Source organism: Carcharodon carcharias, chromosome 22 (genome assembly GCF_017639515.1).
Source record: "Carcharodon carcharias isolate sCarCar2 chromosome 22, sCarCar2.pri, whole genome shotgun sequence".
In the NCBI taxonomy this organism is placed as follows: Eukaryota; Metazoa; Chordata; class Chondrichthyes; order Lamniformes; family Lamnidae; genus Carcharodon; species Carcharodon carcharias.
Genome location: NC_054488.1, coordinates 34141629 through 34157559, shown reverse-complemented (window position 1 = coordinate 34157559; position 15931 = coordinate 34141629). Strand labels below are relative to the sequence as shown.

Genomic DNA, 15931 nt, shown 5'->3' with positions numbered 1-15931 from the left:
ACTCCACTTCTTGCAAAGAAATTTAAAAAGTATTTTTGCTGCACAGTGTAGCATCGAGTGGACTCGCTTAGATCTTCTGAAATGCATCCACAAGAGCTTGAGTAATGAACCCCAAGGCGGAAGCTGCTAATTTGCCGATTGGGACTACACCTTTCAACTGTTGGAGTTACTGATGCATCTCAATTCTGTGACAATCACTAACATGTCCACTATCTATAAGCTGTTCATCAGCATCCAAGCAGAACATGGGCAAGCAGTTTACTTCAGCAGCTATCATAAATTTGCCAGGGCCAACAGTTTTTTTTCGATCAGTAATCAATAAAATGAACTGGGAGCCAAGATGTACGTACGAGTGTCCAGTCGGAGCTATGAAGTATATACAACAATGCACTCTGGTGTCCTGGATCCGCTTCTTCCTATTGACAGTAAGTTCTTCTTTCAGATACGTTTCATACTGATCATTAATAAACTCTGTGATTGGCTGCCAGCTAAATGGAAAATTGGAAATAGAAAATGTAATTAAACTGACCAAGCAGAAATATAACTACAGCAGAGTTATCAAAGCAACTATTAAACTTGATGATTTAGAATGCTAAATTAAAAACAAAGTTCAGATTTGCCTTGAACTTCCCAAAAGGGTCATGTTCTTTGATGTGGTTACTTTACAGCTGTAATTTTATTTTTCCCATAAGGATGAATGTCAAGTTGTCAACTGTGAACATTTTTAGATTTTCATTTCTTTATATGATGGCCAAGCCACCTTTCAGGTGGAAAATTGAAATCCAAATCAAAATCTTGACATTTGGAGGTATAAAGGCAGGCCAACATTAGTTCAAAATATTAGCTCATCAAAATGGCAGGTTATAAAGTTTCAACCAGCTATTCGGCTTTGTGCTTTAAAGCCAGTTGGAAGTTTACAAGGAGCTTGCTCCACATTAAAGTTTCTTGTTTAGATGTTGCAAATATATCTTAATGGAAGTAGCAAGTAACATTGATGGGAATTTGTTGAAATAAAGCAGTGAAAGGTGGTGCAACATATCAGGCAAAGAAAAAGGGCAAATGCATATGGGCCTAACGGACTTTGCTCATTCCGAGAGCCTAGTTTGGATGAAGAATTCTCATCTGAAAATATGGTATTGAAATGAATTTTGCCTGAATAATGGTCTTATACTACATTCAGTGCACTTCAATCAGGTGTTACTTATTATCACTCTGTGCTCAGTGTACTTTGAAGTAGTACAAGCTAGTGAGCAAACAAAATTAGATCTTCCTGAAGTAAAGCATGCACTTAAGATGCGATAACAGACAACTCTGAAATTGGTGTTAGTGTAAATGGGGTTATGGTCATTGCTGATTTGGCTGATATGTGATGGCTCATTTTAATGTGCTGGGGACTGGTACTCACCAGTTTTCATTGTTTATCTGATCGCCAAATCCTGGAGTATCAATTACTGTTAGTTTCATGCGGACCCCCTTTTCCTCAATATCTGCAATAAATTAAGAAAAGTATTGGATTAATCAAGTCAATCAACTGAAGATTGTATACAGAAATAACAGAACCATCAGCAGCTTCTGCCATATATTTTCTTCAGCCATACCTCAAAATGCACAACAGATTCCTGAACAAATATCAAGTCAGTTGTTGTGCCACAAACTGAGTCAGCAGGAAAACGATGAGTGCAAACAGCAATCGTAAAACAGATGCAAAAAGTTTAAAGGCAACCCCACTTCAAAAGATCCAATTCAAACAATTACCAAATTACCACAATGCACCCCAGGTGCTCAGGCATTACAAGTTCGTAATCCCAAGGAATTTTGCTGATTTTGTCTCGAGTTATGATGAACTCGATCACCGTCAATGGACAACAAACTGAAAATAAAATGACATTTTCAGTTTTTTAGTCATTTAGGGCTTTACTGCACTTTCAGCTTTGAATGACTGTCTGTCTTCAATAAAGAAAGTGCTCACCCCTCAAATTCTTAGACAACTGTATCACATTGGAACAAACTGCAGCACGCCCTCCCCGATCATTTCTAATGACTAAATAAGCCCACAATTCTTTCAGACCATCCAGTCACATGGCAGCATTAACTTGAAGCTTCAAATAAGTTATTGTCAAACAACTAGGCCACTTTACATGGAATAACTGAAGATGGTGGTACTGGAGTCTGGGCTAGGTTTGACTGCATTCTAATGGGAAGAAGGGTTAAGAACTGACACACAGGCACAGCTTCTAACTACAAGGATGAATTCCTCCAATCAGGTTTCCATTCCACCACAATATTGAAATTGCTCTAAGTTATAAGCCATATCCCACGTGACTGTGACCATGGTAAACTGTTCCTCCTTGCCCTCTTAACCTGTCTGCATGTTTGATATGGTTCATCACACCATCCTTTTCCCATGTCTCTCCCTCGTCCAGCTGGGCGAGATTACAATTTCCTCACTCCATTCTTACCTATCCAGTAGTAGCCAGAGAATCACCTGCATTGGCTACCCTTATGCTCTTGTCCCATTACCTTTGGTGTCAAGAAAGAGAAGGAAGCAATCCTCCAAGATTTCTGCATTCCTTCAATTCTGACTTTGAGCATTCTCAATTAGAATTGCAGTTGCCTAAGCCCTAAGTTCCGGAATTCCCTCCTTAAACCTCTCTGCCTCGCCATCTATAGTGTTACTCGTTAAAATCTACCTCTTTGGCCAAACTTTGTCATCTACTCTAATATCGATGTGGTTTGGTGTCAAAAATGTATGAAATAATGCACCTTTGAAGCATTTTGGGATATTTTACCATGTTAACAGGGCTATATAAATGCAGGTTGGTGTTGTTGATTGGTTGTGCATTGGATGCGGGCTCAATCTCTCTCACTAAAAGTAGCTCTCCCCTCTCCCTAACAGCTGTTGGGTTCACAGCATTGAACTTTTCAAGTGGTTTGCAACACACATTGCAGTGGAGCAGTATAGTCAAAGCGGGGAAAACTCATTGTGGGCTGGGAGCCAAGATCAAGGATGTTTACGTGCCAATGAAGTGCGCCAGCATGTGCATGGAGATGTCTCAGAAGTGATTATAAACACAAGACAGGCAGCTTTGTGTCTCTATTTGGGAAATTTTTGCTCCTTTTTATTTATTGTACTACAAATTGTCTTGGTAGCTCAAACTACGTTTTGATTGGAAAATTTGAACTAATAACCAGTTAATGCACTTTTCACTTTTCAATTTCCCATGCATTAGGCACTTCAGATGTACCCCTGTTGCAAAGTGGGGCAGATTAATACAGCGGTCACAAATCAAATATGGGGACCTTGGTGAAACTCACCATGAAGTAGAAATACTACATAGAACCAAAGGATCAATTTTATATTGGTATCCAGTGATGTGATTTGCTTTGTTATTATCGCAGCATGCAGAAATTTTATGGGTTTATATATTTATGCATTTTAAGACATATGTGTGTTTGAATGGATTGGGTGGGGGTGACCAGTGTAAATTCCCAGTGCCAAGAATCTAAGTGGTGTCATTATTCATATTTGTTTTTCTAAAACTCTTTTACACAAGTTCTCTAGTTTAAACAGTAGTGTGGAGTCTTGGTATGCAACAGTCACTCTCCCAATCCTGGGAAATACATTTCTTTCCCAAACCCTTCTGATCTTATTATGAACAATTGCCAAAAGAGACAGCACAAACTGCCAGAGTACTGTCAGTCATCAAAAACCTTCATTAGACAAAGAATTGCAATAGCGTCATTGGATAACTAAATGTACAAATCAGTCCCACTGATGGACTCACCATGGCTGATTGATTTCATTTCAACTGTTTGGGGGATTCGTTCCTCAGTTCCTTCAACAGATTTACGGCTAACTTTGGATTTGAACAGGGTGTTTATTAGCGTGGATTTCCCCAAACCACTTTGACCTGTAGGTGAAAAAAATACTTTATTTTACAAACCACATTTACAAACTGATACAGGGAAGTAGCATCTCTAATGAATATCAGAATGTAGGTTATCTGCTTAGCTTTGACCTTGAGCTTAAATTAAAATGAGTTGAATCGATCAACATAGTATTGTTTTAAACAACTGTATGCATCCCTTAGTAACAAACCAATAATTAAACTGCAAGCAAGATGGCAAAGGTGAATTATGCTTAATAACAAATTAAATGTTTTTAGCCAACATACCAGCCTGACCAAAGTACATAAATCATAACTATTTAGGAAAAAAAGGGCCATTCAAACCATCAATCTCATTCCTTCTACTGACAATGTTAATCTATGAGTGGTATTCTTTCCCCCTCTTAGTTTCCTGGGAAAAAGTTTGGCTTTTCTTTTTAAAATTTCCTTTACCACCAGAGCCTCAAATACTAGAGAATAGGATAGAGTTCTTTTCCTTAGAGCAGAGATGGCGGAGGCTGGACCTGATTGAGGTGTACACAATTATAAGGGGCATAGATAGGAAGAAGCATTTCCCCTTAGTGCAGGTGTCAATAGCCAGGGGGCATAGATTTAAGGCAGGAGGTTTAGAGGGGATTTGAGGAAATTTTTTTCATCCAGAGGGTGGAGGGTATCTGGAACTCACTGCCTGAAAGGGTGGTAGAGGCAGGAACCCTCACAGCATTTAAGAAATATTTAAACGACCACTTGAAATGCCTTCGCATACAAGGCTATGCACCAAGTGCTGGAAATTGGGATTAGAGTAGATAGGGGCTTGATGACCGGCGTGAACACGATGGGCCGAAGGGCCTCCTTCTGTGCTGTGATCTCTGACTCTGATGACTCCAAAAAACCAATTCATTCACACATACCCAGTTGTCAGGCCTAGTTGCTTGCCTTCCACAAATAACATACCTGCCTTAGGTCAGTTGAAGCACTGTTGCCTTGGAGTCACAAGGTCATGGGTTCAAGTCCCACCAAGAATACTTGAGTATTTTAAAAAAAAATATGTTCTTTCATGGGATGTGGATGTCACCGGCTAGACCAGCAATTATTGCCCATCCCTAATTTCTCTCAAGGAAAAGGTGGTTACCCACCTTCTTGAACCGCTGCAGTCCATGTGGTGTAGGTACACCCACAGTGCTGTTAGGAAGGGAGTTCCAGAATTTTTACCCAATGGCAGGGAAGGAACGGCGATATATTTCCAAGGCAGGATGGTATGTGGCTTGGAGGGGAACTTGCAGATGGTGGTCTTCACATCCCCTGCTGCTCATGTCCTTCTTGGTGACAGAGCTCACAAGTTTGGAAGGCGCCGTCAAAGGAGCCTTGGTGAGTTGCTGCAGTCTATCTTGTAGTTGGTACACACTGCTGTCACTGTGCATCAGTGGTGGAGAGTGTGAATGTTGAAGGTGATGGATGGGGGTGCCAATCAAGCAGGGTACTTTGTCCTGGATGGCATCAAGGTTCTGAGTGTTGTTGGAGCTGCACTCATCCAGGCAAGTGGAGAGTATTCCATCTCACTCCTCACTTGTACCTTGTAGATGGTGGACAGGCTTTGGGGAGTCAAAAGATGAGTTATTTGCCACTGAATTCCCAGCCTCTGACCCACTCTTGTAGCCAAAGCATTTATATGGCTGGTCCAATTCAGTTTTTGGTCACTGGTAACCCCCAGGGTGTTGATAGTAGGGGATTCAGCGATGGTAATGCCATTGATGCCAAAGGGATATGGTTGGATTCGCTCTTGTTGGAGACGGTTATTGCCTGGCAGTTGTGTGGTATGAATTTTAGTTGCCACATATCAGCCCAAGCTATTGCCTAGGTTGAAATTTCACTGCAGTAGTGAGGTAATGCTGCAATATCAGGGGTGTCAATTTTCAAATGAAATTTTAAACTGAGGCCAGCTGTCCTCTTAGATGGATGCAGGAGATCCTTTGGCATTATTCAAATAACAGAGTTCTCTCAGTATTTATCCAACGTTTATCCTTATAATAACATTACTAAAAACAAATTAATCCATCACTGCTGCTGGTGGAACATCCGTGTGCAGGCTGGCCATCACACTTCCTACATTACGGTAATAACGACATTTCAAAGAAATGTACTTCATTGGTTGTCAAGCACTTTCCCATGTCTTGAGGCCACGAAAGTCTCTGTGTAAATACTGGTTCTCTCTCTTTGATTCCTTCATGCAATAGCATGAAACATTTAATTACTTTGCCTAGGTGGTCATCTTCCAAAATTCTATAGATTCTTGAATGGCTCTTGCGGATTGGAAGGTAGCGAATGTGACCCCACTATTTAAGAAAGAAGGGAGAGAGAAAACAGGGAACTATTGGCCTGTTAGCTGGTGTCCATTGTAGAAAAAAAAACTAGAATCTAGAATAAAAGGGTGTGATAACTGGACACATCAAAAACAATGGTAGGATTGGGCAGAGTCAACATAGGTTTATGAAATGGAAATCATATTTGACAAACCCGTTAGCTATTTTTGAGGATGTAACTAGCAAAATAGATAAGGGAGAGCCAGTGGATGTGGTGTATTTGGATTATCAGAAGGTTTATCAATAAGGTCCTTCACAAGAGGTTATTATGCAAAATTAGAGTACATGGGATCAGGGTAGAGGGGTTGGTTATAATATTGTGGCTTGAATTAAGAATCGGATAACAGACAGAAAACAAAGCAAGAATAAACAGGTCATTCTCAGGTTGGCAGGCTGTGACTGGTGGGGTGCCACAAGGATCAGTGCTTGGGCCCCAACTATTCACAATCTATATCAATGATTTGGATGTGGGATCAAATGTAATATTTCTGGATTTGCTGATGTCACAAAACTAGGTAGGAATGTGAGTTATGAGGATGATGCAAAGTGGCTTCAAGGCAATTTAGACAGACTAAGTGAGTGGGTAAGAACATAGCAAAAGGAAAAATGTGAAATTATTCACTTTGGTAGGAAAAACAAATGTAGAATATTTTTTAAATGGCGAGAGATTGGAAAGTATTGATGTCCAAAGGAACTTGGGTGTCCTTGTTCACAAATCGCTGAAAGCCACAATGCAGGTGCAGCAAACAATTAGAAGGCAAATGGCATGTTTAGGTCTTGCTGCAGTTGCAGAGAGCCTTGGTGAGCATGCACCTGGAGTATTCTATTAGTTTTGGTCTCCTTACCCAAGGAAAGATATACTTGCTTTGGAGGATGTGCACCGAAGGTTCACCAGGTTGATCACTGGGATGGCAAGATTGTCATAAGGAAAAATTGAGGAGGTTGGGCCTGTATTCGCTAGTGTTTAGAGGAATGAGAAGTGATCTCATTGAAATTCTTAGTGCTTGACAGGGTAGATACAGGAAGAATATTTCCCCTGCCTGGGGGTTCTAGAACCAGGGGACACGGGGGATCAGAGGAAGGCCATTTAGGATGATGCACTGGTGTTGATCTTCCAAAATTCACTAGATTCTGGAAAGAGTCCATCAGCCTGGAAAGTAGTAAATATAACCCCTATATTCAAGAAAAACAGAAAACTACAGACCAGTTAGCTTGACATCTGTCATGGGGAAGCTGTTAGAATCAATCATTAAGGAGGTTATAGCTGGACACTTAGAAGGGCTCAAGGCAAAGTTAAGGTTACAAAATTATGAGTGGCATGGACAGAGTAGATAGTCAGAAATTTTTTCCCAGGGTGGAAGAGTCAATTACTAGGGGACATAGATTTAAGGTGAGAGGAGAAAACTTTAGAGATGATGTGCGGGGCAAGTTTTTTTTTTTTTACACAGAGGGTAGTGAGTGTCTGGAATTCACTGCCAGAGGAGGTGGTGGAAGCAGGTATGATAGTGGTGTTTAAGAGGCAGCTTGACAAATACATGAATAGGATGGGAATAGAGGGATACGGACCCCGGAAGTGCAAAATGATTTAGTTTGACAGGCAATATGATCGGCGCAGGCTTGGAGGGCCGAAAGGCCTGTTCCTGTGCTGTACTTTTCTATGTTATTTGTTCAATCAGAAACAGTCAGCATGGTTTTGTGAAAAGAAAATCATTTTAAAATAATTTATTGGCGTTTTTTGAAGGAGTAACATGCACAGTGGATAAAGGGGAGTCTGTAGAATTACTGCACTTGGATTTCCAGAAGGCATTTGATAAAGTGCCACATCAAAGGTTATTATGGAAAATATAAGCTCATGGTATAGGGGGTAACAGATTAGCATGGATAGAAGATGGCAGGCTAACAGAAGCAGAGAATGCTTAAATGGGTCTTTTTCGGATTGGCAGGATGTGACAAGTGGAGTCCCACAGGGGTCTGTGCTGGGGCCTCAACTTTTTACTGTTTACATCAATGACTTAGATAAGGGGAGTGAAGACATGGTAGCTAAATTTGCAGGTGACACAAAGATAGGTAGGAAAGTATGTGAAGAGGACATGAGGAGATTGCAGATGGATATAGATAGGTTGAGTGAGTGGGCAAAGATCTGGCAAATGAGTTTAATGAGGGAAAATGTAAAGTTGTTCACTTTGGCAGGAAGAACAAAAAATGGAGATCGGCTGCATAATTTTGAGGTGCAGAGGGATCTAAAGTGTTCTAATACGAGTCACAAAAAATGAATATGCAGGTACTACAAGTAATTAAGGCAGCTAATGGAATGTTATCCTTTATAACGAGAGGGATTGAACATAAAAGTAAGGATGTTATGCTTCAGTTATACAGCGCATTAGTGAGACTGCACCTCGAATGATGTGTGCAGTTTTGGTCTCCTTATTTTAGGAAAGATGTAAATGTATTGGAGGTGTTTCAAAGGAGGTTTACCAGATTAATACCTGGAGTGGGTTGTCTTATGAGGAATGGTTGGACAGGCTGGAGTTTAAAAGAGTGAGGGGTGAATTGATTGAAATATACAAGATTCTGAACGGCCAAGGTGGACGTGGAAAGGATGTTTCCTCTTGTGGGTGAGTCCAGACTTAGGGGGCATTGTTTTGAAATTAAGGGGCGCTGTTTTAGGACAGAGATGAAGAGAATTTTTTTCTCTGGACGTTGTGCGGCTTTGGAACTCTCTGCCTCAGAAGGCAGTGGAGGCGGGGTCATTGAATATTTTTAAGGCAGAGGTAGCTTGATTCCCTTGCCTAACAAGAATCTAAGCTTATCGGGGTTAAATGGGAATGTGGAAATCGAAACACAAGATCAGCCATGATCTTATTGAATGATGGAGCAGGCTCGAGGGGCCTAATGGTCAACTCCTGTTCATATTTCCTATGTTCTTACGCTCTAAGATGAGGAGAAATTTCTTCATTCAGAGGGTGGTGAATTTTGGAATTGTCTGCCACAGAGGGCTTTAGAGGCTCAGTGATTATGTTCAAGACAGAGATCAACAGATTTCGAGATATTAAAGACATCAAGGGATATAGTGATAGTGTGGGAAAATGGTGCTGAGATAGAAGATCAGCCATGACCTACTTGAAAGGCGGAGCAGGCTCGAGGGGCCAAATGGCCTACTCCTGCTCCGTTATCCTATGTTCCCGTGTTCCTTTATTTTGTGGACTTATCCCTGAATTTCTGATTCCATCGCTAAACAGATATTTATCCAACTCTTTATCAACTCAAGGAGGCAGGAAACATTTTTGTCTTGATTTCACCTTCAGGCACAAACCAGGTTCACTCATTGAAATGTAATCCCAGTTTAATTTACACTTGCTTGAGATTTCATTGGCTGATCTGTGTCTGATGCCCAAGGGAAAAAAGTTTCTCTGCAGTATAGGATGAGGAACTGGGAGATAAAAACCAACGCTACAGTGGCATCACTGGTAAGAGAGTGTAGTTACACCATTATAGGTTTACATAGAGAGCTAATAATGGGCTGTGAGCATAGAAGTATAACTATTAATGTTACTACTCAAAGAGCCAGTTAAATTTAGCCACTATTGTAAAAATATAGGTTGCATTACTACTGTATTTGCTTGTTCTTTTTACTGTTTAATAAGTTTGTTTGGCAATTAACAAAGCCAAAGGCCACCTTCCATAGAGGAGGTTATGCGATTAAGAACCAGCAGGTAAAGTAAACTGATGAGGGTTCAATCCTTGTTTAAAATAGAAATTACCTAAAAAGCATCAGTGGGATAGAGAAAACCAGGACCTAAGAGGGGTTTGAAATTTGGAAGTCAAAAGAATACACGGAACGAAAGCAGTAAAGAAAGCTAAAAATGTACCAAGCATCAACTATTTTGCCAACAGTGCTTTCCATTGTTCAGTGGAGACAACACTTTGGTTTTCCTCATCATAGTAGTCTTGCTCAAAGTTCATCATACTCGTGTTCTCCATTTCCATGTTCGCTCTCCAAATTATTGCACATATTTACAACATACTATTACAAGACCTGCATCATGTTCCTTCACAACATTTTCTCCAATAAAAATAACATTGGCCCTGAATGTCTCTTCAAAGTTCAAAGCATCAAATGATACTCTTTGCTCTTCTCTGACTCCAATTTGGCACAAGAAAGACAGGGTAGTACTGAAAAATAAAATTGTGGCAAAGAGAAAAATAAATGCCATTTTAAAAAAATGGCTCATTCCAAAATAGCCATAAGTTACTTCAGACTTCAAACAAAATAATTAAATGTGTGCTGTGGAATAGAAGACACTGTGCAGCTGTATGTTGCAGATACACACATATTAATCCCATTTCTATTATTCCCATTATTAAAAACAGCACAAGACTATATTAAATTAAACGTCTGTAGCACAAGGTATTAAACCTGGAAGGAAACATTGCCCAGGAGGCATTGGGACTGACTTCCAGCTCAGCTCCACGTTTCTAAGCACTCAATACAATATTCCTCAGGTCACCATAAAAGGCAAAGCATCAACTGAAAAATCTAAATAAGTTGGCTAAAGATTATATGAATCATTCTATTCGGACCAAATGAACTTTCTGTTTAGATGCAGTATTTTGATTTCAAGCATTAATGGATTATATTTGGAACTGTCATCATCCAACACTGAACTCTTGAATCTCCTCCAAAGATCATTTCTTGAACAGTAAATTTTTTTACCCTTCAAGAACCTAAATCATTAACACTTTGCAAGCACTAGAATACATTCACATTGCACTGCAGAATTAATTTTTTTTAAAAATTATACAATTAAAATGAAAAACAAAGGAACGTTGATTTTGAAAGATGAACTGGTGGTTGTTGTCTTCGAGGATGTGTTCATTTTTCAGAAGCTGCATAATAGATCCTCAATATTGATGCTTTTTAAACACAGTTGTCTGTCTGCTCTTTGCCCCCATGCAAAACCCTTCAGCTTTTTGCCTTCTTTACAAGGTAAACCTATTACATGGCATTGGAATATGTCCCAAGCAGCACAGCAAGTGATCATGTAGTTGTGAATAAACTGGCATATCTTCTGCTTTCTAATGGTATTGCCCAAGCTAACTGGAAAATTCCAAGCCACAGTAAGTGATCTCTTTCTTGAATAGGCACCTTGTAAATGTCTTGTATTTCTGAGCAATCCAAATTGGGTGCTTCATATTATATTAAGGATAATGGCCACTTTGGAATAGCTGATGCCTCTGTGTTACAAGTGATTGAGCCAAGGAGCTGGTGGGATGTAGGAAATCTCAGGAAGACACCAGCTATATTCCTTCGTTTATGTTCCTAAAGTCAGTCATGTAGCCCTCACATTGAAACTCGAAGCAATGGGAGTAAGCAGAAAAACACTGGATTTTATCCAGAAAGTGCACTCTAGTTCCAAGATCTGTGTAAGCCTAGACATTTGATTCACTTGAAAAATAAAATTATTGCAGTAAAACAGCATCAAAAAGACAGTCAAAGAAGAGCTGAAGACCAAAAAATGATCATTGGTTTGAAACAATCAACATTCTTCATGGATACTTCGAAGAATGCACCTCAAAACGTAAAGCAGCATACTCTCTCCAAAAAAAGAGATATCCCAAGGAAAATTAATGACTTTGATACAGGGTTAAAGTTCACAACAGATTAATCTGTCTCAGCTGTGCATCAGCACTCTCGCCTCTGAGTTAGCAGGTTCTGGGTTCAAGTCCCACATCAGGGCTTGAGCACAAAAATCAAGGATGACAATCCAGTGCAGAACTGAGAGAGGGCTCTACTGTCAGAGGTGCCTTCTTTTTGATAAGACGTTAAAACAAGGCCCCACCTTCCTGCTAAGGTTCATATAAAAAGATCTCATGGCCCTATTTTGAAGAAGAACAGGGGTGTTCCCCCAGGTGTCCTGGTCAATATTTCGGTCTCAATCAACACCACACAGAAAGAAAAACAGACTATCTGGTCATTATCACATTTCTGTTTATGGGAGTTTGCTGTGTGCAAATTGGCTGCTGCATTTCATACATTGTAACAGTGACTACACTTCAAAACTACTTCATTGGCTGTAAAACATTGAGACATCTGGTGGTCATGAAAGGCACTATATAAATGCAAGACTATCTTTTCTTCCCTTTTTCAAAAACAAATAAATCCTCCGGAATAAATAATACATATCCCAGCGCGCTGAGGGTCACTAGGAGTGGTTTCCCTTATTCGCCACAGTCTGTTAAATGTCTTTATTCCTCCCCCCAGTAAATTCTATGGCTGTAAGGTAGGGCCAGAGTGGGTTGTCAACTGGGGGAGCGGGAAGGCGGGGGCATTTTGAGGTACGAAATGATTAGTCATGATGCTCCACCCGCTACTTGATTTTTTCCAATTTTGTGCGCTTGTTGTGTCCATTAGAAAATGAACTGCAGCCAAAACAATGCAACATAAATCAGAGGAGACGATAATCAAACTTCGTAGTCTTCTAGTCAAACTGCAGTCATGCAATTCTGATATCTGATAAACAAGCATCGAAAGCAGTCCAGCAAAAGGCACTGGATTAATCCTTCCCATTTAGGATATGACTCAAGTAAAGATTGCATCAAATGGGTGTTTTTACCATGGAAAGGAGATGTCTCAGAGATGATCTAATAGATGTACACAAAATTATTATGGATATAGAAAATTTTTACCCAGAATATTACTTTAAATTAAACTGTGGGCAAAGAACAAGAGAGCACAAAATCAACCTGACGAGGGTATTTTTGACAAATAAAGAATGTTTCTTCACATAAGAGGAGTGATTAAAAAGTAGAATAAACTTTCAGATTGATTTTAGGGTTTTTGCCTCCAGAAACAACAGGATGCTACAATGGAGCCATTGGGATCTCTTTGGATGGATGAGTAAAGCGGTCCATTAATGGCCCCCTTCATCAATCATTATCTGGTGGGAATATACAGTAAGAACAATTTTGAGAGAACACTGGTGTTCCCTTGATGGGTGGTATTGTATTGTTGATGGGCTTACTGGGGATCTGTTGTAATCTACTCAATGTCTTGAGCAAAGAGATAGCCAGTAGATTATAATGGTGAGCATCCTAATACACAATCTAATTGATTAGCAAGAGGAGATCTTAAAAGGTATTTATTGGAAAATGCAGGGGGATCCTATTCCAGCCAACAATTCATATTTTGCTTGGGGGTATCTTCAGCCTTGATACAGACTTTCAAGGCCAGGCTGACAACCAAGGGTTAATGCAGATTCAGCTTGTGGCGGCTTCATGGCTTGGACCTTCATCTTTACATCAGGAAGGCCTCTCTGGTGAAAGCACACACGGTTTCCAGGTGAAGTAGATTTGTAACAAAGAGGAGCAATAACTGGAAGAATGGGAAGTTCTGGCCTAAACCTTCCGAATGTTCGGGTGACCTGCTTGGTCCCCAGTCCACTGTATTGATTGCTCCTTTCAATCAAACACGTTTCAAATCCGTTGTGCATCAAAAGTGGATTACACAAACTGACTTATGTGCATAATTCAAACTGCCTCTTACATGCGTGTATTCTGCACTATATAAGCCAAATCCTTTATACATGAAGGCTAGCCAACATTCATTTGTGTGCTAAATTCAAAATCATCAGACCCAATTGGTTAATTGAAACAGAAAATTTTTGTTCTTACCTACAACCATTATGTTGAATTCAAAGCCTTGTTTCATAGCTTTCCTCCTCATCTGTTCGAGAATGGAATCAATGCCCACATAACCAAAGTGGTCAAATCCTGGCTTCTCATTTTGCATGGATTGCTTTACGTTCACATCTCGAGAAGGTTCAGACATAATGCTGGTTCTGATTGAGCTATTTTCTGCACCTACCAGTATGAGAAGAGGAAAAAAAAAAATTCATATGTATAGATTAATTAATTGCTGCAATAATCACTGCACTGCTACAAATTAAAAGGAGGCAATCAGTGGGGGATAAAAGATTAGCGAAGAAAACGGGTGGCTAGGAGAGAGATATGTGAAGCACTGATAAATATCTTGAAGTTCATTGGATCCTGGGGAGATACCAGAAGATTGAAAGCAGGCTAATTTGAAGTAGCACAGCAGGTAAGGGCTTTGCAAAGGGGTCTTAGATCTCCAAAATTGATATTTAGGGTATATAGGTACGCATGTGCACACACATAGCCACCTCACCTCAAAGCATTCTTTTGGAGCTCTTTCTGTATTTAATGGGTGTGTGTCATAGACAAAAAAAATCAAACCCAGCAGTCTAATAGTTGACAATAGTTAAGAGAGACAAGAGCCGGCACAGAGGTTTGAAATTATAATTTATGTAGTTGAAATATCAAATTAATCCATTTTTAAAACCCCAAAATTAACCACTCTAACAAGGAGAGATGAGGATGAACATATAAACATCTTGCTGCACATGCAAAAATATTTTTAAAATCTCACGGAAACTGGACTCAAAAAACACATGTTGCATATATTTTGATTTCAGTCAATAATAGTCCCTACAGCATACATTCTTTTTCTTGGAAAAAAGTGATGCAAAATTACATCTACCACATGCTAGATTTCAAGAAATTATAAATAAAGAAACACTGCAAAATTGCAAACTGCAGAAGATTGGAGTATTTCCTACGGAATAGAACGTTTATGGTGAGCCAACATTTCAAGCATTTTACCAGCAGTTCACTTCACAGTTCTCCCAATGTATCAAAATTTATTTAGACACAATTACCAATTTACGTGAAATTTATCACTGCATACAAACAGCTGCCTCATTTTAAAGCGAGCCCCAGTTTTGCTAACAACACAGTTAGCAAAGCTTGTTTGTGCAATCATAAATAATGTTTTCAAATACATTATTGTTGCAGTGAGACCAAGATCCCTTAAAGATTGAAAATCATTTCTTTTGCAATCACAGCCACCAATAAAATGGTAGCCCGACACCACAGTTCAATTTCATTTTAATTCCAATATTAGCATGCAGATTCAAAGAGATTTGCTAAGTTTTAAACTGCAAATTCTGAAGTAACAACATTGTACAATTACTTGAGGTCACAGGGATCTTAGAAAATGTTGCATGCCAGCCATTACTCATATTCTCCCTCTCCTACTATCCCTCCCCGCTCCTCCCCCATCCCAAAAAGAGTTGTATCAGGTCCCTTAACATCTGAGGAGCACTTTTAAGATTGAGTTTTCATAAAATCAAATTACTTATAAAAACCTTTACTTGACAACAACAACTTGAAATAACCAACACCTTGGAAGGTTTACACTGAACACAAAACAAGAGGGCTAGAATTAGCCAGTATTATAGGAGCACGTGTATCACTCCAGAAAGTAGCTCAGAACATGGGATATTCACCACACTACTTAAATTGTCATAGGTAAATAAAAATCCTTGAAAAAGAATCAATGCAGAAAACCCACCCTTTATTTTGAAACCAGCAATCTTTAGTTGGAGGTGTGGGGGGGTTGGGCACAGTGGTAGCGTTCCTGCCTCTGAGCCAGAAGCTCTGGCTTGGTTCGAGTCTCACTCCACTTGATGACCATGGAAGGTGCATTCATAACGTGGCCAGAAGGTTTGATTATTAACTTGCAAATCCTTCCAACATGCCTATGGCAGACAGCAAGAGCGGGAGACACTGCTGGTCAGCCATGCTTGATGTGAGTGGTGCCCCTCA

At 39.8% G+C, this 15931-nt stretch overlaps 1 protein-coding gene across 5 annotated transcripts in view; it reads right to left on the bottom strand.

Annotated features, from left to right (window-relative positions):
- LOC121293743 (septin-9-like) overlaps positions 1–15931 on the bottom strand; it is a 258284-nt gene that overhangs the window by 45135 nt on the left and 197218 nt on the right. For all 5 annotated transcript variants that reach the window (XM_041216999.1, XM_041217002.1, XM_041217001.1 and 2 more), the window contains 4 exons: positions 13919–14107; positions 3786–3911; positions 1406–1487; positions 351–488 (listed from right to left, as the gene is read on the bottom strand). In XM_041216999.1, the coding sequence (XP_041072933.1) occupies positions 351–488; positions 1406–1487; positions 3786–3911; positions 13919–14107 (535 nt within the window). The remainder of the gene's footprint in view (positions 1–350; positions 489–1405; positions 1488–3785; positions 3912–13918; positions 14108–15931) is intronic.